Source organism: Siphateles boraxobius, unplaced genomic scaffold (genome assembly GCF_051911475.1).
Source record: "Siphateles boraxobius isolate OS27281-9 unplaced genomic scaffold, OSU_SipBor_1 2, whole genome shotgun sequence".
Taxonomy (NCBI): Eukaryota; Metazoa; Chordata; class Actinopteri; order Cypriniformes; family Leuciscidae; genus Siphateles; species Siphateles boraxobius.
In genome coordinates this window covers 16,373,070-16,399,450 of record NW_027508810.1, presented here as the reverse complement: position 1 = coordinate 16,399,450, position 26,381 = coordinate 16,373,070, and the positions used below count along the sequence as shown (strand labels likewise).

At 39.5% G+C, this 26,381-nt stretch overlaps 2 protein-coding genes and 1 long non-coding RNA gene across 5 annotated transcripts in view; 1 reads left to right on the top strand and 2 right to left on the bottom strand.

The window, feature by feature from the left end:
- Positions 1 to 1,632: 1,632 nt before the first annotated feature.
- npas4a (neuronal PAS domain protein 4a) lies at positions 1,633 to 7,742 on the top strand. The gene is made up of 8 exons (XM_077236103.1): positions 1,633 to 2,304; positions 2,682 to 2,839; positions 2,985 to 3,087; positions 3,172 to 3,478; positions 3,607 to 3,716; positions 3,963 to 4,098; positions 4,188 to 5,953; positions 6,067 to 7,742. The coding sequence occupies exons 1-8, from the start codon at positions 2,130 to 2,132 to the stop codon at positions 6,093 to 6,095; spliced, it is 2,784 nt and encodes a 927-aa protein (XP_077092218.1). The 5' UTR covers positions 1,633 to 2,129; the 3' UTR covers positions 6,096 to 7,742.
- Positions 3,332 to 13,568, bottom strand: LOC143744534 (uncharacterized). Of its 3 annotated transcripts, XR_013205852.1 has the most exons (6): positions 13,435 to 13,568; positions 9,074 to 9,300; positions 8,792 to 8,855; positions 3,939 to 4,058; positions 3,583 to 3,729; positions 3,332 to 3,468 (listed from the first exon to the last, which is right to left on the bottom strand). It is a non-coding gene; the product is annotated as an uncharacterized LOC143744534 (long non-coding RNA). The 3 variants fall into 3 exon arrangements; XR_013205851.1 differs by lacking the exon at positions 13,435 to 13,568 and having other exon boundaries at positions 9,074 to 9,328; XR_013205853.1 differs by lacking the exon at positions 13,435 to 13,568 and having other exon boundaries at positions 9,103 to 9,328.
- Positions 13,569 to 17,165: 3,597 nt separating this feature from the next.
- Positions 17,166 to 26,381, bottom strand: part of mrpl11 (mitochondrial ribosomal protein L11) — a 36,167-nt gene continuing 26,951 nt past the window's right edge. The window contains exons 3-6 of the mRNA XM_077236102.1: positions 24,608 to 24,703; positions 19,360 to 19,453; positions 18,724 to 18,883; positions 17,166 to 17,375 (exon numbers count right to left, since the gene is read on the bottom strand). Coding sequence (XP_077092217.1) covers positions 17,270 to 17,375; positions 18,724 to 18,883; positions 19,360 to 19,453; positions 24,608 to 24,703 — 456 coding nt within the window. The 3' untranslated portion in view covers positions 17,166 to 17,269. The remainder of the gene's footprint in view (positions 17,376 to 18,723; positions 18,884 to 19,359; positions 19,454 to 24,607; positions 24,704 to 26,381) is intronic.

Sequence of the window (26,381 nt, the reverse complement as noted above, 5' to 3'; positions counted from 1 at the left end):
AGCTTTGTATTGATAAATGATATAGATAATATTCCTATCCAGATGTAGGCTATCTTTTTTAATGATTGCGATTGGTTATTTATCATGAATGAAAATGAAACTAATGATTTATTTCATCGTTGAACCTCGCCAAGCCACATGGATAACACTGTAACTTTCCTGAAAGCACAGGAGTTTCTGCATGTTGCTAAAAATAGCTCACCTCTTCAGTGAACAGGCTACCTCGCTTCCTCTTCTGAAAACGAATCGACTCGAATTGCAGAACCGCAGCGAGCGCACGAGACTTTTGTTTACGACACTCGTCTTTTCCACATTGCGGATGGAACAAACTGTCCAAAGAGGATGCAAATAGGCGTCGAGCTTGTGATATAAACGAGCCATTGTTTGACTGGTGTTTTAAGTTAATTAGTGGAGACCGGGGAGTGGTGCAATATAGAGTGTGCAACCAATTAAAATGAGCCACAAAGGTGAAATCATACATGACCACCACACTGAGGTGCAGTAGTACTTAAAAAATGAATTAAAAACGTATTATAATAGGCCTATGATTTGTGACCATAATGGTTATTAGATGACAGAAAATATGAAAGTGTAGCCTATATATAGAGCACATATGAGCGATTAAGAGTCGTTAATCTGTTTTCTATTTGCTTCTAAAATTAGAAGCCTGTACTTTAGCCTAATACGACAAATATGGGCATATATTTAGTCAGTTATGATGGATAAACCTGATGTCCATTTAATTCTTTAAACTTACTGTCTCACTCAGAATGCGCTCGTCGGGAGCATCTCAAGTTCATAATGAAGCAAACAATTTTGTGTCCCATATTACTTAGTCTGTGACTATTTTGCGTTGATAGATTCTGAGTGAGCCATTGGCTCTTCCCCACAATGTTGCCTTACGCACACAAACTCATAAGACATAACTCAATACAGCTGCTGTCCTTGTCTATGATTGCCCCATGTCTCTCTTATAAGGACAGAGAGAAAGCATTTATGTAACAATAAAGTAGATATTTCAGTGTTCTCGTTTACACCGTCTGGTTCACTAGGCAAATGCATTGCTGAATTTAAAGCCATCACAAGCACTGCAGTGTGCTTGTACATGCTGCCAGAGCTATAATCTGCCTTTTTTAAATGGAAATCGGTTTAAGGCTTCATTCTGTGGTCACAGAGCTTGCAAAATGTGGAAAAAGATTCAAATAACGCATTGAGGCATGAGTTAGCAGCAAAAATGTCAGAGATTGCATCCGTGCTTCAATGTAAACCCTTTCTGCATCCATGAACATGCAGTGCAAGACATTGTAATACAATGTAGGAATCAGTTTCTGAATCATATCTGAATTCGGTCAGTTGGAGGCAATCAGCAAGAGAATTCGGGCAGAGTGGTCTCGTTCGTATGCAGCTCAGAAACAGCCCCACCCACCTCCACACACGTCTATACACTGGAGTGCGGTGACTCCGTCTACGTTTCACTCTCTGTCCCCGCCCATTGCTCGGTTTTGTCCAAATCGGGCTTTTTGCGTCGCCGGAGCTCCCGATTTCAAGCCAACGTCATCAATAGAGAGAGGGGATGCTGACGTCGGAGCAGAGTCAGAGCGCAACGTTTGGGAGGGGTGAGATGAGTGAGTTTCAGCATTGCTTACACTGATATGAGACCTATAAATCCCTGTCCCCCCCCCACCCTCCCCGTTTACTCCACCCCCCTCCCCTCGCTCTCTTTTATTTTACGTCGGTGTTGGCGCGTTGGGAGCCCCCCTACACCGGTGGAGTCCCAGCCTATATAAGTTACTGGCTTGCAATGTTACTCCACCAGATTTACGGACTCCTGATATCTGGGCGAGATACGGCTTCAGCAGCAGCCGACTGACTCAATCTCCGACCCGGAGGAAAGATCCATCCATCCTCCGGTCCGCAACCTGAGCCAGGCGCTGTGGCGGAACCGCAGGGGGAAACCCGGGAGAGGCAGGTGAAAGGAGAAGAGAAGTACTCTGGACATGTGCTGAGATGACACACCTGTGAACACGGCTGAACTCTTTTGGAAAGGAGCATCACACTTTTCTCAACTTGCACCATAGTAAACACGTTCAGCGAACCTCAGAAATAGTCCTCTTCCGTTAGTAACCACAATGTATCGGTCCACTAAAGGAGCTTCTAAAGCCCGAAGGGACCAAATAAACGCGGAGATTAGGAACCTGAAGGACTTGTTGCCCATCTCCGATGCGGACAAGTCTCGGCTGTCCTATCTTCACATCATGTCGCTGGCTTGCATGTACACGAGGAAGTCCGTCTTCTTCAGCCAAGGTAAATATCGTTTGTTTTGCAAATATATTCGAATAAAAGACTGCAATGAAATTAGAATAAAAAAAATAAAAATAAAATTTTAAATTTGAGTTTGTGTTGAGACATTACTGTATATTACTCTTTTATTGCCGCGAGTTGATGCAACAGGTGCATCTTATTTTTTTTTTTATATCTAAGCTGCTATCTTAAAAAGATACAAAATAACATGTAGTGAAAACAGCGCTTTAGAACGCAATTTCTCTCCATGGTACTGAAACATAAACACTGTCCATGGTACTGAAATGAAAATAGTGCTAACTAACTTTTCTTTCGTACTAGATGTTTTATATATGGATGAAGTTTGATAGTTTATTCAGACTTGAAATTACTTCTTTCAGATACAGCTGGCAGTGCTGAAGCAACCACGGGATTCCTCTCATTTAATGAACTGAACGAGTTGGTTCAATTTATGCCAGGTTTTCTCATGCTATTGACTGGTGAAGGGAAGTTACTGTACCTGTCAGACAGCGTCTCAGAGCACCTCGGACACTCAATGGTAAGTAAAGCAGACATAACAGTTATACTCATTAAATCTTTATAGCCTTCCTCTCTCTTTCATCTCATGTTATTTCAGTCTATTTATAAGCAAAATTAATTAAAGAGGACATTCACCTACAGTATATTCTCTTTTGAATATTTAGGTAGATTTGGTCGCTCAAGGGGACAGTGTGTACGACATAATAGACACTGCAGACCACTTTATTATGAGGAGTAACCTGGTGCCTCCAACTTCACCTGACACAGGTAAGATCTTTAACATTTGACACACATATAGATAGCACATGTCAGATATTCAAGTAGTCTTTATCTTGTGCCTTTCCCCCGTAGATCGTCTGTTCCGCTGCAGATTCAACACCTCCAAATCAGTGCGTAGGCAGAGTGCAGGCAATAAGCTTGTTTTAATCCGAGCCCACTGCCTGTCAGAAGCTACCGATGAGTCTTCCCCAGGATCTTATTGGACTTCCAACCCAGTGTGGGTATGTTTCTGTGCTCCTCTGGAGCCTCACACTTCCCAAGGGGTAATTGCCCCGGACAGAGAACAATCTTCAGCTCCAACACTAGAGAGCAACTTCTTCCTGCCATGTTTCCGTTCTCAGCATAGCCGTGACATGAGACTTCAGGAAGCTCAAGACAGGTAAGGTTAAATGACTGGTAATTTTATATAAGTTTTATAAAAAAAATTATAAATGAAAAGTAATTTTATAATAATGTGTTTTTAAAAGATAACATTTTCCTTACCATTTATCTTTTTCCAACTTTCAGTGTGAATGTTTATTTGGGACTAAACATGGAGATTCTGCGGTCCCAATCTTGGTACAGATTCCTGCATCCTCAGGATCTTTCACACGCCTCAGCTCAGCACTGCAGCCTATGTGAGTCTCACTCCTGAATGAATAAACAAAAAAATATTCTCAGCTTCATTTGCTTGGTTAGGCCTATCATGAGCACTCTCATACCTCACAGTTCCCTATCAACATTTGACACTCACGGCGAGCAATACAGAGCAATACGCATCTACAGTGAAAAAGCATTTCTGACCACCCACCAAGACATGACATTATATCTCACAAGGAGTTGAATATGTTTTGACTTACCCATCTTTTCTTTTCACTACACAGTGAGAGAGGGAGGAGAGGGCAGAGCTGAGATGGTGGTTCGTGTGGAGACTGCAGATCACTCATGGGTCTGGCTTTATATGGTCTTGCAGCTGGAAACTGGGGAAAACCCCATTGTCAGTAACAATTACATCATCAGGTAAGGCTCAGTCTACATCTATCAAGTCAAGTATATAACCCAAGTTGAAGTAGCAATATCACTAATATCACTCTTTTTCTTTGCCACAGTGAGACAGAGGCTTGGTCAATCAGGCAACAGCTGAGCTCTGAACAGACACAGCTCTCTTTGGTGCTGGGTTCAAGTACTTCCCAACAAGAAAGCCTGAGCTTACAGAGTCCAGAAACACTCTCAAGCCCTGACCAAGTGTTCACGCCAGGAAGTAGTGGCCTTTCTGGGCAGTCATTTGACTTCAGCACGGCCGCATGCAGTGCAGGATCTACCGAGGAACAAGGTGGCAGCTCCTCAATGGAGCCTATACAACTGGAGAGTGGCCCACGTTCCAGTCTCTCCTCTATGGAAGAAGAGAGTTTCTTCCAGCATGAGCCAAGTGAACCTGTGGCCAGTCCATCTTCTGCGTCATCTCCCATTCCAGTCACAGTTGCAACAGTGTCTGACTTGGACTTCCTCACTCAGAATATTCTGCTGCCACCGGCATTCCAGATAGATCCTCCTCTACCAGCCTTGCCCCTTCCTCTTCCACCTGTACCTACCTCCCAGACCCAACAGACCAAGGAGTTTGTGTGCACACCCCCATACACACCTCAACTAGGTGGAAGCAATTTTCCCTTCGGGGAGCCTCATTTCAGCTTCGATCCTACCGGTGCCACCTCACCATCTCCTCTTGCTCCAACTGCAACAGTAACAACAACGACAGCTCCATCTCTTTCTCCATCTGAGCCATCAAATCCACAAGGCAGCACACCACCTCCAACGACAACACTCTCGACTCTTTTGCCACTCACTATAACATCTCCAACCACAGATATCCTCTTCCCAGTGGAGCCTTGCAGTGGGTCCCTCTATGAAAAACTCCCTCCTACACCAGACAGTCCAGGTGATGGCGACTGCACGGTCATGACTTTACCAGAAGTCCGTGGTCCACTGTATGTTGACGTACCCCATGGGCCACTCACTTACCCACCAGAAGGTCTCCTCACACCTGAAGCCTCACCTGGAAAACAGCCCAGCCTGCCCTTCTTCTCCTCACTGCGTGAGAGAGAAAAAGAGAGAACTGAGATCTCGCTTTTAGCCCAGCACATCAGCACACTAGCAGAGGGCTTCTACTTAGATCCATTCTTGGCCAAGTTGGTTCCTTCCACCATTTCTGAACACTCTCAGTCTCAGTCTCTGAATTCTGCAGGACTTGATACAGTCCCACTGTTGGGTGAATTCTACACACTCAAGTCCTGGAAAGGCCTGGACCTGCCCATCTTCTCTGATGACGAGTCTCTGTTTGAAGAGAGTATATTAGAGACCCTTCTCCAGGACCTCACATCCTCCCCTCCCCTCTCACCGACTCACTCTTACTCCTCTCAATCCAGCCCCCCCTCCTCTCCTGAGTGTTGGTGCCCACCCTTGCACTTTGACGGGATCTCTGCTGTGAGTGCCGGTCACTTCTGTAGCGTCCAATCGGCGCACTGTAACAATGAGGCCGGGCGAGGGGCTATGATGTCGCCAGTCAACGCAGACAACATGGCAGATGGGAAGGCGGCAGGCGAAGTTGCGATGGAGACAGAGGTAGCATCATCGCCACTATTCATGGGCATACCGACATCTCCACCACTGCAGCTGACCGCCTCCCCCGCTTCGGTGCCTGTCTCGTCACCTGTCAGCCCTGCGCCGCCCGGCCTGCCCTGCGCCCAGTCCCTCCTCGAGGAACTGGCCGCCCTGGAACCCATATTTGGGGCAGGTGCCTCGATCGCCCCCGGCCTGGGGCAACAACCTGAGTTGTATCAACTCCAATGTCATGCACCGCAACAGTGCTTCCACAAAGGTGAGAGTTGGTCTTTTTGCTGATCACTCTGATGTGTTGCCACTTTTGCCAAACCAACATTATTATTATTGTTAATAACATTATGTCCCCTGTTTCTTCTTTTTGTCTTACAGATGGGAGTGGAAGTGATCCTCCGTTCTAAAATAAGTCTGTGACTTACTTCATTAAGTATGGCATATTGTCATATTTCATGGAGCTACTTTTGCTGAAAAGTGAATATTAATTAATTGTATAAATATATACATAATGTATATAATGCCAAAAAAGACTTGAACTTCCTGAAATCCAATGAGAGTAAACAGACATGTTCACAATTGTTCATCTAATTATCCATTAATTTATGTTAATGATAGTGCAACCCTTTGGTAGCAATGCAATATACTAGTCTGTGACAAGTCCTAAGAGGACTAAGAAATCAATTTATGTCTTTCTGCTATAATGTAACATGAGCTTATATGAGTGAGAGTTACAGCTCTGACTATGTAAGTGTAAACCAACTTACAGACTTGCATTTGTATTCACTTGTAGTGAAAACTCAGTTGTGAACTTTGAGGACATGAAAAAAAGATGATTTAACATTCCATTGAGAAACAACATATAGCTTATATGGCTCAGTGCTTGTCATCCAGCATCACACATACACAAAGTCCAATGTGTGGAAAGTATTCACATTATAGATCAATATTTGGTCATTTCAAAAAGTGAACAGTTTGTAAAAGTAATATCAGCATGTTTACCACAGCTGATTGACTTTCCAGTCTAATCTTTCAGCTCAGTAACTAATGCTAATATAAATGACAGAATTCAGACTACATTGGGCTTCGAGTTTGTGAATGCAATTCTTGGACATATAATTTCAGATGTGTTTCAATGTGATGTACAAATGTGAACAAATTCCACTTTGTGTGCAAGACAAGTCAAGTTTTCACATTGTTCTCCTACTGGCTGGTGGACAAAAGCTGCAGCGGAAGCCGCCAGGGAGAGGGAGAAAATATTGTGCATGGCTTTGCATGCACGGACATTACTGGACTTATTTCTAGCTACAACTGAGTGAAGGAGTAACGAATCCATTCAGCCAGCTACTCTGATGGGCATGGCTAGAAGGAATTGCACTGGACTTTTGCAGCATCAATATTTGTAATGCTTGCAATTTGCAGAAGCTCTTGTGTGCCTGGCACATCAAGAGGTTGCAGACCTAAGAGAAACAGCACCTTTATTTAATGAATACCACAGTGACATCGTAACTTTGCTGTCTGCGGTGTGGAGTGGTGACAAGACTGTGTGAATGATTGATTCTTCTTTTTTGAGAGGGGTTATAAAAACGAAGCAAAGTTTTGTTTTAAAAAATGAGCAGGAAAATAGGGATGAAGTTCTATTTCTATTCAATTACTAATCGACCCGGGTTGAGAATGGTTCTATTCCCATGGTGTCGACATGCTAACGTAGAGTTGTCTACGGTCAAGTAAAGGATTGATTCCTATGTTCTAGCTATTTACATGCTACGTTTAAAAATAAAAAGTATTTTATTGTATATATGCTGATTTACTGAGTGCTTGGTGCACATGCCTCTAGCTAGGCATGATGCGGAACGGTTAAAGATTGTAATCATTTGTACATTTGTACAAACAACAGAGACATTTCAGAGACATTTGTATCATAGGATATGAAAAGATACTTGACATATGCTATTTATGAAGAATGGACATTGTGGATCAGTGTTCTTTTGTGTCGCTGATAAGTGTATTTGGTTGTCAAAACAGAGGCATTTATATTAAAGTGCACTTAAAAGTACTCGTGTGTCAGTTTCTAGTTCCTCCTTTCCTTCCCTTTTGCTAACCACTGTCGTTTCCTCGTTCCCATTCCTCCATCATCCTTTTCCCCATATCCCTTCTTTTCAGAGCGATCTCGTCACTCTTTCCCTGGAGTGCAGACTGCTCAGCAACACCACTGACGCACGCTTGCGATGAGACGCTATCTGACTCAGACTGACGTACGCACTTGACACAGAGGCGCTCGCACAGACCGCCAGCTTCCCACTTTGACGCATTCACGCACTGAATCCCACACGCACGTAGCCCCCCCCCCCCCCCTCTCCTCTCGTTCTCTAAGCCCACACTCAATGTACCTGCTATTTTGACGTCGCATGACAGCGTTATCAGACTCCATATATGGGCTTTCCTGCTCAGGGGCACCAATTTTAGTCCCCTCCTCCCTTTCCTCACAGCATCCCTCCCAATAAGGAGAGAGAGAGAGAGAGAGAGAGAGAGAGAGAGAGAGAGAGAGGAGAGCTGTGTTGCTATGCTAATGAATTTAACGTACAAGAGCCAGTCAGCCAATTAAAGCAACCCATGTTAAGTCACCAAAAGCTGTGATTCAAAGCCTCCTCCCAATTCTGGATCTTTTATGTAAAGCACAATCTCCTCTAACCCTTTTATTTCTATCCCTCTTACCTTCTATTTTTAGGCACAATGCACCTTGGGGAGCTTAGAAATAATCAAGCATCATAAGTATAGTAACCATTTGCCATAAAAGAGTAGAACCAAGCTGTGCGTCAGCATGGGGACATTTTGTTCCAGCCTCTCTTCGCTTCTCCATTGCAGCTTATTGAGACAAAACAGTGTCACAGAAACCCTGATTGGCTCTCTTACACCATCTGGTGTCAAATAAAATGCATCTCTGTAGTAATCCTAAAAATGTATCATTGAAAACTACAGTTTGTATGCATGGATTAATCTTGACCACTGATACATAGTTTGTTGGTGGTCCAAGAAGGTTTACCAGCTTGCACCAGCTGAGAAACAGCAATGAATTTTATTAATAAAAATTATAATATGTTACCTAGAAAATTTTACTTCTTCATTCTGGGGTTTCTGGGTCGGCGGTCCCTGGGTCCATAGCACTCCTGTAGAAAAATGATGGAATAGAAAGCATTCAGGAGTCTGAGTGTTTATACATATATCACACAGACAAAATCAAGTTTTTAGTCTCTAAACATATATTGTTATCAGTGCTGTTAAGAGATTAGTAAGGATACTTATAATAAATTGTGAAAGATATAAAATATAATATAAAACAAATTAAAAAGGATTCCCCCTTGTGGAAACATACAAATACACATACATTAGGAAGTGGAAGCCTGGGGCCTATACAATTGGTGCTCCTCATTCTCCTTCTTTCGCTTCCTTTCCTTGCGTCTCAGCTCCACCCCCATAGGATGCGAGGGAAGGAAACACCTGTGTATCCTCGCTCATGACTCCTCAGGAAGATTCCTCGCCTCCTCACGGTGCAATTAGAGAATTGAGATGTCCTTCAAGACGGCGGAGTTTGATCGGTTTCCGGGTCACTGGCTTAAGGATGTAGGAGTGAAAAAACAAGGAAACATCAATTTGAGTATTGAGAAGCACCCATGAAGCCGGTTAAGGTGGATAAACATAGCCAGGTATGTTTCAGTTTAGTTTGTGCCAATCCTGTGTTTTAGGCACAATGAAAGTGGCTTGGCTTTTCATCGCCATAATATCTTGCCACTCCATGGCAAACCTGTTCCAGGGCAGGTTATGTTCTAGGTAAGAGATCTCAAACTGAAAATAGACCTGGGCCCAGTTTTTCAAAAGTAATCCAGTGGGATTTCGGATCACGGATTGGATCAAATCTTGGAAATGGGGTTTTCAAAGGCAAAAGAGGGATCTTACATTTGATCTGGATCAAACCTGCCCTTTGGGGTTTTTTGGGAAAAAACTCATTTTGGGATCTATCTGATCAAAAAAAAAAAAAAAAAGGATTATCCTGATCCCATCAGAAGGGTGGATTCAGTAGTGATTTTTTTTGTGACCAAATAAAACCAGAGTTTTTTTTTTAAGTGAATGATCACAAATTCAATGTTTACTGATGATATATACATTTATTCATATTTGAAGCATAAGCATGTCACATCTAATGAGATATGGTAAACAAACAAAAAAATCTATCAGCTGTCAAATAAACATTGTTGCTCACAGCTCTATAATTTCAAACTATATTAATGGCAATGACAACAACAAATATACTCAGTCATTCAGTAGCCTAGTTAAAAGTAATTTCTCACAATTGCCTCTCTAATTGCATGTCCAGTGTGTCCTTCATTAGGTAAGAACATTGGCTGCTGTTCTGGTTCTACATCAGGCTCAGGTCCATCAAAATGGTCATCAAGAGGGACATGACGCCTGGTGGCGATGTTATACAAAACAATACAAGCAAGGATTATGTTGCATGCCACCTTGGGTTGTACCCGCAAGTAATTAAGACACGCAAACCATCTCTTCAGGACTCCATTTAAGCACTCAATGGCACATCTTGTTTTGCAATGTGAGGAGTTGAAGCATGCCTGCTCAGGTGTGTTTGCAACTGGAAAAGGGGTCATTAGCCATGGTAGGAGTGGATACGCGCTGTCTCCCAATACTATGCCTTTTGGTCGGTGGGATTGAAGCTCTCTGTATAGTGCACTCTCTCTTAGAATATGTGCATCATGAACAGACCCTGGCCATTTCACAACACAGTTGGTTATTATGAGATTGCCGTTAGTTGGATGTTGATACTCCCTTTCACAAAGTGCTTGAATATGCACATGAGTACAATTAATAGCACCAATAGTGCTAGGCATGTTCCCCATTTGAAAAAACTTGTGCTTAGTCTGAGCTGTCTGGCCATCCTTGAGAAAGGAAACAAATTTATTGATCAGACTGCCCAGTGCTACTGACAAAGCCTTCACCACATTACTCACGGTTGCTTTTCTCACTCCCATATTGTCACCAATTACTTGGTAGAAAGTCCCATATGCGTAAAAGCACAGAGCGATTAAGCACTGTTCCTCCACAGATAAAGCATGACTCCTTTGGGTTTGGTGTTGGAGTGTTGGCCTGACAAGATCTGCAATGTACTTAATGTCATCTCTCCCAAAGCGAAAACGTGCATACAGTTCTTCTGATGTGTATTGCTCGAGTGATTTGGCACACTCAGCGTGCACCCTTTGTCGGTACCTTCTCCTACGGTAACGATGAATAATACCTGCCATGTGGATGCCTCTGTAGGTTAAGAGAAATTGGTGCAAAGTAGAGATGCGTGGTTGGCGGTTATAGCCGCGGACTCCGCGGATAAACCGCGCATCTGGCGGAACACGTGACGAGATTTTTTTTTTTAAATTCAATTCGGGCGGGTGGCGGGCGGTTTCTAGTCTCGCGGCTGTCATCAGCAGCGCCTTGTATCGCCCAATCAGCGGATGCTGGGCGGGTGCGGTTTTGAAAATTGGTCGTTGGAGATTTCAAAAACGTTGGTGCGGATGGATGGCGGACAGATGATGAGTTTTGTGATGCAGTTGCGGATGAAATAATAGCCCATCCGCGCATCCCTAGTGCAAAGACATGATGTGTTTAAATGGTGTCACCCATTAACCAGCAATGAGCTGATTGGTGTAAGCCTAATTGAGCACAAGCTAAAGCAATCATGCTCAAGGCTTTTAAGATCAGTGTTGGCGACACCACAGAGTTGGAACCATGGAATCAAAAGGGCCTATCACTGTGGCAGAAACCTGTGCAATGCTGGAGGGTGTTCGGGCCAATTTTACCTCGATAGTAGGAGGTTTCAGCTCTGCAAAGGGTGGAGAACTGACCAAAAAAGGAAAACACAACATTTGAGAGGACATAACTAATCATGTCAATTGCATGGGGTCTGGCTAAAAGAGGACCATAAAACAGGTTATGTTGCGATGGAAGAACCTCAGGGCTAAGGCAACGAAAGACCTTACTGAAGCCAAGAACCCCCAAACAGGTAAGCTATAAAAGGGGTGATTTCACTGATATGGTCCTTGATATCATAGGAGGAGAAAATCAGAGGCTCTGCATGGCATTGAAGGCATAGAAGCAGATGGAGAGGCCACAATTACAGAGATTAGGACTTCAGAAGAATGTGAGCAAAATTATCCTGCAGAGGAAATGTTTGTCCTGGACTTGACTTCAGTGAATGAGGAGGAAGATAAATCCCCAGTGGAAGTAACGAAGACAGTCCAAGACGTTCCTTCAAGAAAACGCAAACATTCCTCAGCTACAAACCAGGATGGTGACAGCTATGAGTTGCTTCTGAAACGGGAAACCGAAAGAGCAGAAATACAAATTGAACTGTGTAAAGAACAAATCTTGCTTGCCCAACTGCAGCAGAAAAAAAGTGCAGATGGAGATACATCTCCTAAAGGCAGAGATGGAAACAGCTGCTATCTGTCCTGTAAATGATGTTTGACTATTGATAGTATTGTTTTTGTTTTGTTATTTAACATTATAACAAAATAAGCAAAGAAAAATGTTTCTGTTCCTTAAAATTAAAATAAACATTGTCTATTTGTGGCCACCGGTATTTTGCCTACCTGTAGTTCTTTGCTAAGCCAGTAAGCTACACTGTTGGTTCGATTTAAGGCTCTGATGAACAGGATTTGGTAATCCTGAAATTTGGTATTTGGATCACAATGATCCAATCCAATGCTCCTTTAAAAAACTAGCATAAAAATAAAATGGATCAGGTGATCCTGGATAGCAAAACATGGGATTTCCAAATCCGGATCAATTTGATCCAGATTACATTTTTTGAAAAACTGGGCCCTGGTGTGAGCAAAGATACATATTTCTGATTCAATAAGCCACTCCCCCAGTTTCTACTCTAAATTAAAGTTACTACACAAAAAGAGATTTTTAAAGACAAAATTGTCTTTTAGCGATGACTATTCATAATTTTTTGAGTGATTTGGATATTAATGTAATTATTACCCTTAATCCATTACACATGGATCATATATTTTCCATTATCTATGTCATGGTACCAACAATTCTGATTGGATTGGTTTGGTCAACTTGAAACTAATCCTGTAACACTTGAGTTAATTCTACTACCTCATGGTACAGACCTTTGGACTTGGATAGTTCATCCAAAAATTTAAATTCAGTAATAATTTACTCACCTCATGTCGTTCCAAACCTGTATGCGTTTCTTTCTTCTGTTAAACAAAATAGAATATATTTTGAAGAATGTTGGTAATCAAACCGTTTTTGGGCACCATTGACTACCATAGTATTTTCCCCCACCACTATGGAAGTCAATGGGTGCCATCTTTTGTGTTCAACAGAGCAAAGCAACTCATACAGGTTTGAAACAACGCGAGGTGAGTAAATGATTACAGCATTTTTTTTTAACAGACCAGACAGATTAGTATTCTACCTGCTTTCTTTCAAAATTAGACCATTCTAAACGTATTGGCGAGTGGATTTGGACTTTGACATCGACGTCACATGAAAACATGAATTAGCCAGTCGCGGGGTGATTTCATTTATTAAACAGATATGTAGCATGAAACTCCATTTTGTCTCTTTAAAAGCAAAATAACGTTTGCATTCGTTATGCAGAAAGAGACTTTAGAAGTTGGTAGAGGCAGCTGACAAAGGTTAGTTCAAAGTAAAATCACTCACTGGGGCTCGAAGACGATCAGTCAGAAGCCAAGATCAGAAGAGAAGCGTCTGAGAAACTTCAGACTTTAGACAAAAGCATCTAGTTACGCATGGCGTGATTATAAATTATATGCACAAAGGGACACAGATCTGACTGGTTTCTCGGGCTTTACAGTAATATGTGGATCGTACTCTCCAGGATGTAGAAGTGTAGGGAAACTCACCAAAGGATGATCGAGTCTGAGGAACCCGCAACAGTCTTTAAACATGCAGTGCCATCGTGTGGACATTCAAAGAGCCGTGTGAACCCGCAATTTTAGAAAAAAATTAGACTTTTCAATAAAATTGGCGTTCAGAAGCATGTAACATTGATTTTACAATAAAGATCCATTTATTAATACACATTAACTAACAGTTAAACATTCATATAAAGAATGTATTAATAGTTTATATTAATTTCAACATTTGCTAATAGTCTACATCATTAAATTAAACTGTTATATCTGTAAATAATTTAATGGACCTGAGCTAACATGAACAAACAATGAACAACTGTATTTTTTTATTACTAACGACGCTAATTAAAGGAATCTTCTTGTAAAGTGTTACCAGAAAGCATAATTTATTCTCCAGTGAGAACTCAGTGGAACACTGTACTTGATGTTATATTTGTTCAATAAAAAAAAAAAAAGAGAACTCAGTGGAAAGCATAGGCTAACTAAAATGAGAAACAATGTGGAAATACAGGAAAGGAAACCGTTTCCAAGATTCATATTCATGCAGAGATTACAAAGGGGACTAATGAAAAATGCTGAGAGAAATGCAATACAGTAGCTGCAGTAGGGATGAGGTAACACATTATTTAAGCGTTTCTAGCATGACTGTTCTGCCATATCAACACTCCCGTTTATTTAACCATACTCTAGCAAAAGTACATTTTTGACTTAGGTTAGTTTGTTTTCAATTATTAAAACACCATTATTTTAAATGGAAAAGTTAATTTGTATTTTATTGACAGAATATTTTAGTTTGCATATTTTTTTATTAAACCAGATAACATTTTAAAATATGGTATTGAATTTGTCACATTACACTTCCATTTAAGGTAAATAAACAAAAAAATATACACTGTAATAATTAAACAAGACCATATATTTGTACTAGATAAAAGTAAAAATGTGTTAGGTTGTGGCCTGCTCTCCTCTACACAAAATAGGTATCAGAACAGATTCGGATGAGGAAACTTAATCAAATTACTAATTAAAACTATTTAATTAAAGAAGCAGATAATTTTATTGTCTCCTGTTTGTTTGTTGTTGTTGTATTGGAACAAGCCAAATTAATTATGTATGAGTGATGTACATAGATTGACATATTGACAAAATCTTTTTTGTCGTTTTTATTTAAAAAAAAATATTTTTTTTTCTCTAATTTTTATTTTTTAGATTCTTTCCTCAAAACAGACTGACAGACAGACAGATATATATATAAACAGACAGATAGACAGATATATAGATATATAGATCAAGAAAGAATGTAATGCATTAAGAATAATCACAAGATACTTATTCCAAATTTTGCCTCGGTCTTTGTCAGAAGGATGTTTGTTAATTGAGGTTTCATTTTAGCATTCAGCTAACCTGAAAAGCTTTTTCTATGAAGTCTCCACTGCACTGATGTGTATATATCTTCAAATTGCTGCCTATTTGGAAACACTCCCCCTCTTCTGTAGTTCTTTGAAGTGGAGGAGACATTATCTTTTAGCCCAAATGGGATATCAGCTGATGTTGAGAGAGTTTTTCTGATGTTTGGTATTTCTATGAAAATTGCTGAATTCAGATTCAACAGGCAAATATTTTTATAGGAGCATGTACTCTCACTTTTGTACTTGCTGTGGCATTCACTGTCACTTTTGCATGGACACGGCTACTGTTAATATGCACAAGAGTTTCTCTTTTTTTTAGCTTTGTATTAATGTACAAAATGATGAGGGCAAAATTTTAATTTTTGATTCGTAAGTGGGGTTCTTCGGTCTACTTTCTGCATTATTCAGGAGGTAGTGTAAGTGTGGGGTTCACTACAGGTGTATAATAATGAAGAAGGGTTGGATTACGTAACAGCAAATCTCATTTGTAAAGCAAAAACGCACTGCGGATCTCATATGACCACAAGACCGTGTCTGAGAAAGACTTTTGCCTCTAAATCCCTTCAGGGCTCTTTTGAGATTCTGCACTTTGACAAGCTTCATCTAATGCATAAGATATAGATTTTGATCCCTTCTGCCCTTTATAAACACCAAATATAACAGCCATCATTCTAAATGAATCTCAATGAGGGTGACCATGATGGCATGTGAAATCACATCATCTTCATGTTATTGTCTCTTGTGCTTCCGTCTTGTGAAATTGCAGTCAGCGATATGGAGAGCACTCTGTCACTGAAGCCTAGATAGAGTGCAGACACCGCAATCTCGTTCAAATCAAAGAGAGAGCCAAATGGTCTATTGTGATATTCGCAAGGGGGGGGATATCTGCCCTTCACTCACTTTAGACAAACGTTTTGGAAAACAATCACAAATGCGCTTGACTTTGAGGAAAGTGATTTGACGGTGCTTGTTAAGTCTTTCACTGTTCAATGGGTCAGTGCTGGGATAGGCCATTATGGACCAAATTACCATCCATCACACATTTTCTATTTGCCTGCACAGTCTGGCACATGAAGATTTCTTTCCCAAGCTCTATCCCAATAGTCAAATTGAATTATATAATGCTTTTTTTCTTATGATCAATGTTAATAACAGTAGTGCTGGTTAATATTTTTGTGGAATGATTTCTGAAGGATCATGTGACACTGAAGACTGGAGTAATGATGCTGAAAAATCAGTTTTGCCATCACAGGAATAAATTACATTTTAATATTTATTAATAATATATTAATATTAATGGAAAACATGCATTTTTTATAATATTTTACAATATTACTGTCTTTCCTGTATTAAAACAGATTTTTTAAATTTTAATTTGTACTAATATTTCACAATATTGCTGTTTTTACTGTTTTTTGATGACATAAATGCAGCCTTGGTGAGCCATAAGACAATTCTTTCAAAATCATTAAGCATTTTTAATGTTTCCAAACTTTTCACAGGTGCTGTATAAGTATTAGGCTTTTAAAAAATGAAAAATAATAAGAGAATCAATTAATCATAAATTGTTTGCTGCCATTTTGTGAATATATTAAGTAAAAAAAGTAACAGTAGTCTGAGAATTTTGAAACGTAATATAATCTAAATTACAAGTATTTAATTTTTGGAATCTGATTACATAACCCAGGTAAAATATGATCAGTTATACAAGATAAACATAAGAAACTATAGCAAAGGCATTGAGACAAACTTTTCTACCAGTTTGGGTGCATACAATTGCTTAAAATAAGTATTAAACATGTCCTGCTTTGACATTTGCATATCAACCCACATTTTTTTGTCGTTTGTTTGTCACCGTGTTGCCAAAGAGCAATCTACTTCAACATAGGCGTCAAAGACACAGCAGTTATAATAAACCCTGAATTATTACCCAGAGATGGCTAAAAGAGATGGATGCGAGAGAAAGAGTAGGTGAAAGTGGCTCAGAGGCCTAAAAAAAGGTTGTAGGAGGCAGAGAAAAGTGCGAGTGGGGGAGGCAGAGAAAAGACAGGAGACCGAAGAGTCGACAACAAGAGATACTGAGAAAAAAAAAATACACTTCAATATATTTGGATGCGAAACAGCAGCATTTTATTAGAAAAACATCCGGAACAGTGAGACGAATCCGTGTGAATTGGGGTTTCGTAATGATAACTAGCACACAGCAGCTCTTCATTTCTTCTTTACTGCTGCAGCCTCAGCAGCGGCTGCCTCCGCTTCTGCCTTCAGTCTCTCCTCACGCTCTCGGAGGAACTCCCCGTACTCCAGCGGTGACAGGCTGACGGAGGGATGACAGGAGAGGAGGACAGAGAAGATGCAGATTAGAGGCATAAACAGATACATTACATTAGGATTTCAAACATTTCTAGCGATCGATTGAAATGCAAGGCGAGCTTTGCTCTTCCTTCAAGTATAATGATGGGCCTGAGCATTTGCACCTAGGTGACATGGCTCATTTATTAAAGAGCTTTGGTTTAAGAAAAAGACCAGACTCTGCTAACAGAACAGGCTGTCAAAATGTTGCCAGATTTCAATGGTGCGATCACTTTTGACGTCGCAGAGACTCAGGATAGAAAAAGCTCTGGTAGGTGTCAAGCAAACACATCTCAAATGAATAGTGTCAATAATTAAGCTAACAGCATCCCTCACAATTTCTCAGTGTTATTAAAGCATGAATTATACATAACATGAATTTTATAATTCATTTTTAAAAGCCTGCAAATCAAGCTCAATTCTCAACCATGAGGCATGGCATAAATGAGCACAAGAACTGAAGTCATTGGCGAGAGTGTGAAGAAAGACTTGATTTATTCAGCCATTATTTATTCACATCTCTTATTAAGGTCTTTACTAGGTGGTGGGATGTCTGAAATATTTATACAAGGAAAAGATGGATGTTTAAACCTCACAGTAGAGACCAGACATGAAGAAAACATTGCTTTGAATATAAATTATATAGGTTACTAAATATAAATGTATTCATAAAACTAAAATTTTAATTAGATTTTTTTAAGAGATACACTACCATTCAATAGTCTGGGTATTGGTGAGATTTGCAGAAAGTCTCTTATGCTTAGCAAGGCTTGCAATTATTTGATCAAAATACAGTAAAGACAGTAATATTGTAAAATATTATTAAAATGTTAAATACATGTTTAAAATGTAATTTATTCCCGTGATCAAAGCTGAATTTTCAGTATCATCACTCCAGTCTTCAGTGTCACATGATCTTTCAGAAATCTGATTTGCTGCTCAAGAAACATTTCTCATTATCATCTACGTTAAAAACAGTTGTGCTGCTTAATATTCTTGAGGAAACTATAATAATAAAACGATTCGAAATTCTTTTTCTTTTAGTCAATTTAATGCATAATTGATGAATAAAAGTATTAATTAAAAAAACAAAACATTACCGTCCCCAAACATTTGAATAGTAGTATATAGAGTATTTGTTTTAATGTCTTTGGTCATTACATAACGTCCACTTCTGCTATTCTCTGGCTTTGAAGACATTACTTTTGTTATAAAATGTGGAAAATGGCAAGAATGAGTTAGTGTATTCAAACATTTCACTGGTATTGTATGTTTTGAATAATGTGGTAGAATGAAGTTTGAAGGACTCTCACTCATTGACGATTTTGATGCCGAGGGATCTGGCGGAACCGATGATGCTCTTGACAACGTTCTGCATGGAGGTGTCCTGCAGCTTAAAACTGTCATCCTGCGATTTGACCTGTGCAATCTCATATACGGCCCTCACAGTCACCATACCTGCGATCTCATGCCCTGATAGATATGGGAAAGTGAAGGGACAAGGCGGGAGGAGAAAGAGAGAGGTGATGAAACACAGCAGCACAGAAAGAGAAATCAGCAGGAGGTTTGGTTGGTCATGATTGAGCAAAATCGGAAGTGGTAAAGCCAGAGGTAACAGAGAGAGGGGGAGGGAAAGAGCGGGTGCATAAGAAAGAATAATTGAGGTGGAGTGGAATGTATGAAAATGAAGCAAATCCATAATTCTCCTTTTTTTAAATGCCACCTTCACCACAGTGTTCCCCTTAGTAATTGCAAGGCTCCCTACCAGTGCTGCTCATCATCAATATATCATCAGTCAAAAAATTCAATCTGAACCAAAACACCCCGCAGGGGGGAGTCTGTCCATTACTGAAACATAAGGCAGTGGCAAGATATACAAATAGACTGCTGAGAGATGGAAGGATGGATGTATGACCACAGCTGCCCTGCTCATAATAGGGTTCGCTTACCAGTCTTTCCGGCTCCTTTTTCAATACCGGCGGCATGTTTCAAGAAGTAAGATACAGTGGGCTGCCCAATTTTCAGGTCATACGTCCTATCCGACTGAGGGGAAAAAAAAGAGGGGTAAGCTCAGAAATTTCAAGCCCATTCAAATTGACCCAATTTCCTCAATTTCAGAGCCAGGTGAAAAGTTAAAAAAAAATTTAAAAAGTTAAAAATAAACATAAAAAAATAAATAAAATATAAATATAAAGTATAAATAAAATAATTAATTACTCCAGTGTCACATCATCCTTCAGAAATCATTAATCTATAACGATTTGATAACATTTAAACAGTTGAAAAGAGTTTTGCTGTTTAATGTTTTTGTGGAAATCACAATAGTTTTTTTTGATTTTTTGAGGAATAGGAAGTTAAAAAGAACAGCAGTTAAAATAGAAATAGAAATATTTTCTAATATGAATATCTTTATTGTCACTATTTGATCAGTTTAATGTGCTTTTGCTAAATAAAAGCAAATAAATCTTACTGACCCCAAACTATTGAAGGGATGTGTGTGTATATATATATATATATATGTATATGTATATATATATATATATATATATATATATATATATATATATATATTTGTATCTTTGCTAATTAAGTTTGTCTAAAACGTTGTGACCGAAATTTCTCATTCTATTCCAAAACAGTCAGTCCTATTGAGTTGTATCATTAAACTTTGCTTAAATTCCCTACCTTCACTCATGTCACTTGTACAAAAATGTACACGCATATATGCAAGGAGATACAATAAAATTCACAGAGCAGGAAGAAAATAAGACAATACATACAAATAAATTAAAATAAATAAGGAACAATATGATAATGAAAAAATTATCTGATGTCTGTAAATAATATAAATAAGGCAAACCAATCAATTTAATTGCCTGAGAAAAAAAGTGTCCTCACTGCAAGTGCATACATTTTAAAAGAAAAATAATCCTTGATTTCCATCAAAAGACGAAAATGTGAATTAAACCCATGTTGTCTGAATAGAATCGAAATGAAGTAAAATGTCAGTATCATAAAATCACATTAAAACACCCTTAACTACTGCAGTTATTCTGAAACATTATGGATTGTGTGTTGAGTTGATGTTTTTTGACGATTATCTGTTGAGACCATGGGAACGAAATGTTCTGTTTGTTTTTGGGTTTGTGGGCGTCAAGCTATCGGTCTCAGTCTCATCGCACATAGCAGGTGGTATCACAAACACCATTCTCTTCGAGTGTGAGAAGAGCTAAAATCCTATAGCATCCAATAGAGTCTCTGGAGCCTGACAGAATCTCATTGTCATCCATAGACTCTGACAGCCTCTCATAAACTCAAAGTCGAGTCGAGTGAAGCCAGGCGCATGCATCCACACCCTCCATTCCCCCGGCACACACCCTCGACTGTCAGGCCTGCCGAAACCAAAGCTTTAAGGCAGGGATTAGTCTGCATAGAGAGGCTCAAAAACAATGAGTGTGCAGCAGACAGCTTAATGGGACAACTGGGACTTCACAGGCAGTCTGACTTGGGGAGACAGCCTGGCTAAAATGCATTGCAGCCATCCGGCTCAAGCCTAAAGCAAGCATTGTGCTGCAAACTCATCCAGAATTTCCCCCACACCCCCTGCAGCTAAAGATCACGTAGCTCAGGCTAATCTTCAATCCCTGTCGAATGCTCATCAGTAGAGTGAGAGGACACAAGCTTTAGGGCCTAATCTGGGACTCGAAGAATGAATCATAAAAATAAATGTTCCCTTTGTTTGCCAATGGAGTTAAAGAGATGTCTTAAAGGGATAGGTCACCCAATATAAAAGCAATCAAACATTGTCATCATTTACTCAACCTCATGTCTTTAGAAACCAGAATTTGAATTTTGCTTTTGTGGCATACCAAAGATGTTATTTTTAGTAATATGTCCAAACTACTCTTTTCTATACAATGGAAGCTGTTGGCTTGCAATATAGCACATGAGTCATATTGACTAATCTTGGATTTCTTTCTTCCTTTTTGGAGCTTGCCAGACCTTGGTCATTATTTATTTACACTGTACGAAAAACAAAAACAAAACAAAAAACAGATGAACTTATCAAAAGGCCTCAAAAGAAGAAAGAGTCAAACACGTTTGGAACCACACGAGGGGGAGTAAATTATGACAATTTTATAAATACTGCAATTAAAAGAGTATATGAAGTTTTTCATTTGTGCAATTTTTTCTTTATGTTTGACTTTTTTCTTGATTACTATTGTATTTCTTTATGCACATTTTCTATTTGTTAGAGTCTAAGAGTTGGGTAAAGGCACCAAAAAGAGAGAGAGAGAGAGAGAGAGAGATATTCAACACCGGCTCAGGTGTTTGAATAAATCACTCACCCTAAAAGTTTTACAATTGGGTTTGTATCTCATCCAGTATAAATGTAACGATACAACTGGTTAAGTAGTATTACATTTCTAAGCAATCGGACTTAAAAATCGCCCGATTTGGATTGAAAGAGCTGCTTTGAACCAGCAGTGTTGGTAATTTTAATTAAAACTATTAAAATGCATTTTCATTAACTGAAATAAAGCAGAACTAAACTAAAATATGAATATTAGATCAAAAACTTACAGTAAATGAAAATGGGAAATCTTCCCATAGCAACTAACTGAAAAAAGAAGAAAAAAAAAGGTCATTCAAAATATTAATAAATGCTATAATAGAAAATAAATAATACTAAAAAGGATTTTTTTTGTTGCATTTTGGCCATTCATTTACACGACAAGTGTTTTGGGGGCCTGACGATGCAAATAGTTGAAAACGGGTTTCGAAGTGTAAGTTTTTGAAAACAATGCCATTATTGTCTCAGTGTAAACTACAAAAATGTGAATTTCTGCAAATGGTGACGTCATGTGCATGCATATTAAGTGTTTAGTCATAGGCGCATCGTTTTTTTTTTTTACAAAGTAACATCGCCAACTACTGGCCTGGCATGAATATTAAGGCGTTTTTAGATTTTAGATGTCAAGGAGACTGGGGACGGCCTCTTATGACTTAGTAAGCAACCCCCTAGAAACCACCCTGAACACCCAAGTGTCACACCTGGCTCAGAGATGCGACATTAGGAGAGATGACAGTAAAATTAACACCAAAAGGAATTTATTACATCAAAAACGAACAGAAACAGCAATCAAAATATCAGTAATCAATAATGTTGGTCAGTCGTGACTGCAAGTGAATGAGTGAATAACTGTGAGTGTTGTCAGAACGAATGCATGGATGTGAAACAAAACAAATATTCTCACAACTGGAGCGCAGGTCTGGCAAACTGCCTAAGCAGCGGCTTAGGAGCAGCCCCGACTAACAACTGCATGTTATTTAAATAAGGTGCCATGACAAGATTCAGGTGTGCTCAAGTCATGCCCCAGTCACCAATCAGACCTTCAAAAATGAAACAAAAACAAACCACCAGAACCGCAACACACCTAAACGGGTCCTAACACGAGCAACCACCTAACAATGTGCTAAATCTGCTGAGAGCACCTTAGCAACCACACACCACACCCAATAGTAGTTAAGTTTAGGTTTTAGGTAGGATTAAGGGATGTAGAATATGGTCATGCAGAATTAGGCATTAATATGAGCTTTATAGGTACTAATAAACAGCAATATCCTAGTAATATGCATGCTAATAAGCAATTACTTAATAGTAAGAATTGGACCCAAAACAAAAGTGTGTTACCTTATTTATTATTACTGCAAAAAAGATGAGAAACGATCATGTCAGCAAGTCAAATCATAGTGAGCTGTTGCATGTATATTCAAAGAACGAATGATGAATGGCAACAGCACTGAGGTGCACATTTTCCTCTCTCTCCCTCTGAAAATGTCTTGCAGCTGGTCCTGGAACAAGAGCTGATGTACCTGCAGAGGAGCGCCAACAACAAAGCCTGACAATTCCCACCCTCGGGCAAGCACAACTGACAGGACAACACAAAGGGATGAGCTAGATGAAGGTGACATTGTTGCCGAAGATGTCTAGTTCTACTTTATGCAACAGAAGCCTCTAGATTCAAACTGTGGCAGAACTGGACCACGGACACACACTTAATCATCTCAGAAGAAAAGATTATGTGTTTGGATTCTGACTGAGACAGCGCATTAGACATGAGACATTAAAACACCCCAGACTGGATTGGGTGGCAGTGCCGGAGCATAATGTGGTCATATAATTCTCACAATGTCTGCACCCCCATCTGGACTGCAACAGCATCTCCCATTTCGCTTCGACACAGAGGGTTATCGAGACTGGGACTTCCAATTGAAAACCACACAAGAGCTTTTCAACAGTTCTTTAATGTAAAAGAGATAGAAACCTGTAATGAGAACTCATTTCACGCAGTCGTGCCACTTTAAAAGTTATGATCAATGACCCCTCCATAATAAAAAGCCATTTCTCACAACCTTTATAATGGCCCTTTGCTCAAATGCCCCTGCGCCCTGTTGCCGACTCGGCAAGCATTACTAACAGCCTTCAATCCATCTTTATTTAAGAGACTGAGAATATGAGGAGAAAGTGCTAGACCTCTCATTTTGTTACAGAGGGCGGGTGAAAAACAGGAGAGAATAGATTAGAAGAGACAGAACGAGAGAAACAAAGACTAAAATGTGTCAGGGAAAAAAAGCTGCTAACGCACACAAGTGAGGGATCCATCACACAGCCCTATTTCTCCAAGAAACTTTGAGTTGGAGTACATTTACGGTTTTGACTTCAATGATGGAAAGTGTGTCCTTGACAAAACATTATAATAAACGTGCTGAAGCTCCCTGAGAAGGTGAGAGGGGAGATAAACCTAGGCCAGACCAACATTGCATACGCCGCATCAGTGACTATTCCTCGTTTACGAGTCACGCTCAGATTGGGAAAGCTCTGTTCATCTGTTTAATCCACTTCGCTCAATACCTTCATTTGATCATAATGTCAGTAGAAGGCTTAATCCGTGCTTTGGCATTCGAGAAGCATCTAATGCTGTTTGCTAATGCGTCTGAGATGCGAATGTAAACGAGCACCCTCTGGGACTCATAAACTGAGAAAACAAGCGGCAAAACAAACGAGAGCAAGATTGATCGAAAGCAATAAGGTGTATTATGAGGCCCCCAAGACGACACATCTGTGACTGATTGGTAAAGTGGTGTTGACATTGAGAAAACGACAACAGTATTCCTAATTAGTGGTTACATTACCTTCACATTGATCTTGATGGGAAGAGGGATGCCTTCTTTGAGGTCTTTGGTTTTCTCATTGAAGTCTTTGCAGAAGGCCCCTATAGGAATCCCTTTCTGGAAAAGGAAGCATAGGAAAAACATTGAGAAAGGTTTAGACCAACACGCATTTTAGCCTGTTATTCATTGTGGCAGTCTTTTGATGAATACCAATATCCATTTAGAGTGGCTGCATGGTGTCAATCATTCGATAACTCATTGGTGCACTGTGAATGCCTCGGCATGCTTGGATGCCTGCGTGAGTGAATGAGAAAGCGAACGAGAGAGGCTGGTGGAAGCCTATTTACCCAAGGGTGTGAGTATGTGTGTGTGTGTGTGTGTGTGTGTGTGTGTGTGTGTGTGTGTGTGTAATGTCAGAGTATGGCAGTCATCATGCCTCTGAGACTCCAGATAAATTAGATTCTCTTTTCTGGCCCTTGCCAGGCAGAAAGCTAAATGTATAGCTGACATTAAGTCAACACTGGCTGCCATTTCTCCTGAGCGGCTTCACCAGAGCATGAGTGTTTTCTGTGGGTTGACTGCAGAGGCGGCTGCTAATCTGTAATCTTATTACAGTTGTGAAAGTTTTCCTAGCACTTGAACTTTTCAAAGGATCCAAAGTGACTGGCACACTTGTTTCATCTTTAGGTAGATGTTACAGAGCTTTATTTAACGGTCCGACTCTGATCTATTAGGAAAGGGCTGCTATTGCAGTTAGCAGTCTGGTTAGAGACACAAAACCCATGGATCACCCTCAGTTCATCCACGGACCGTTTGATGCATATTGCCCAAAAAATGGCAAGAACTGGTAAGTTAGTCGCATCAGTTCTTTTGTTTGAAGCACCTACTACCAAGTAAAAAATATATATTAATGAGCAGAATTGTATTATTGGATGTTTTAGATGTCTGTGAAAAAATCTGTACCTATTATTTTTGGATAGACATAAATTATGTCATATTAACATACAGTACACAATTCCAGTGTTTGTGGTTAAGATTTTTGAAAAGTTTTTTTTAATGTCCCTTATGCTCTCCATTGCTGCATTTATATGATCAAAAATATAGAAGAAAAAAATAATAGTGAAACATTACAATTCAAAATAACTAACTATTTTCAAAATGTAATTTATTCCTGTGATCAAAGCTGAATTTTCAGCATCATTACTCGAGTCTTGCAACCATTCTAATATGCTGATTTGCTGCTCAAACATTTGTTATTAGCATCACTGCTGGATAATAATTTTGTGGTGACCTTTTCTTTTAGGATTCTTTGATGAATAGAAAGTAAATTTAAATCTTTTGTAACTTTATAAATGCCTTTACTGTCAAGTATAAATTAACTTACTGACCTCAAACATTTTCTGTATATTTTTTGCAGTGTTCTACTGGGGTGTCAACCAGGGCTGTGTGGCATTCAGAATTAAAATGAATTGAAATTCAAATACATTCATATAACTGGAATTTTTAACTTTAGAAAAGTTTGTATAAATAGATCAAGTAAAATGGACTTCTAAATTTTGCACAACCATGGCAATAATTTCATTTAAACAAAACTGCCTCAAACAGCATGTTAAAAGAAATTTGAGTTTAGTGACATTAAATGTCAGTCAGACCTTTCCTGTTTAAGTAGGTCGTTCTTGGCCAAAATGACCTGCAAGACATAACAGACTTTTTAGACAAAGTCAAAGTTACCTCCCATATGTGATATACGGGGCAAGATAAACAGCACTTTTTGGCATAAAGTATATTTGCAAAG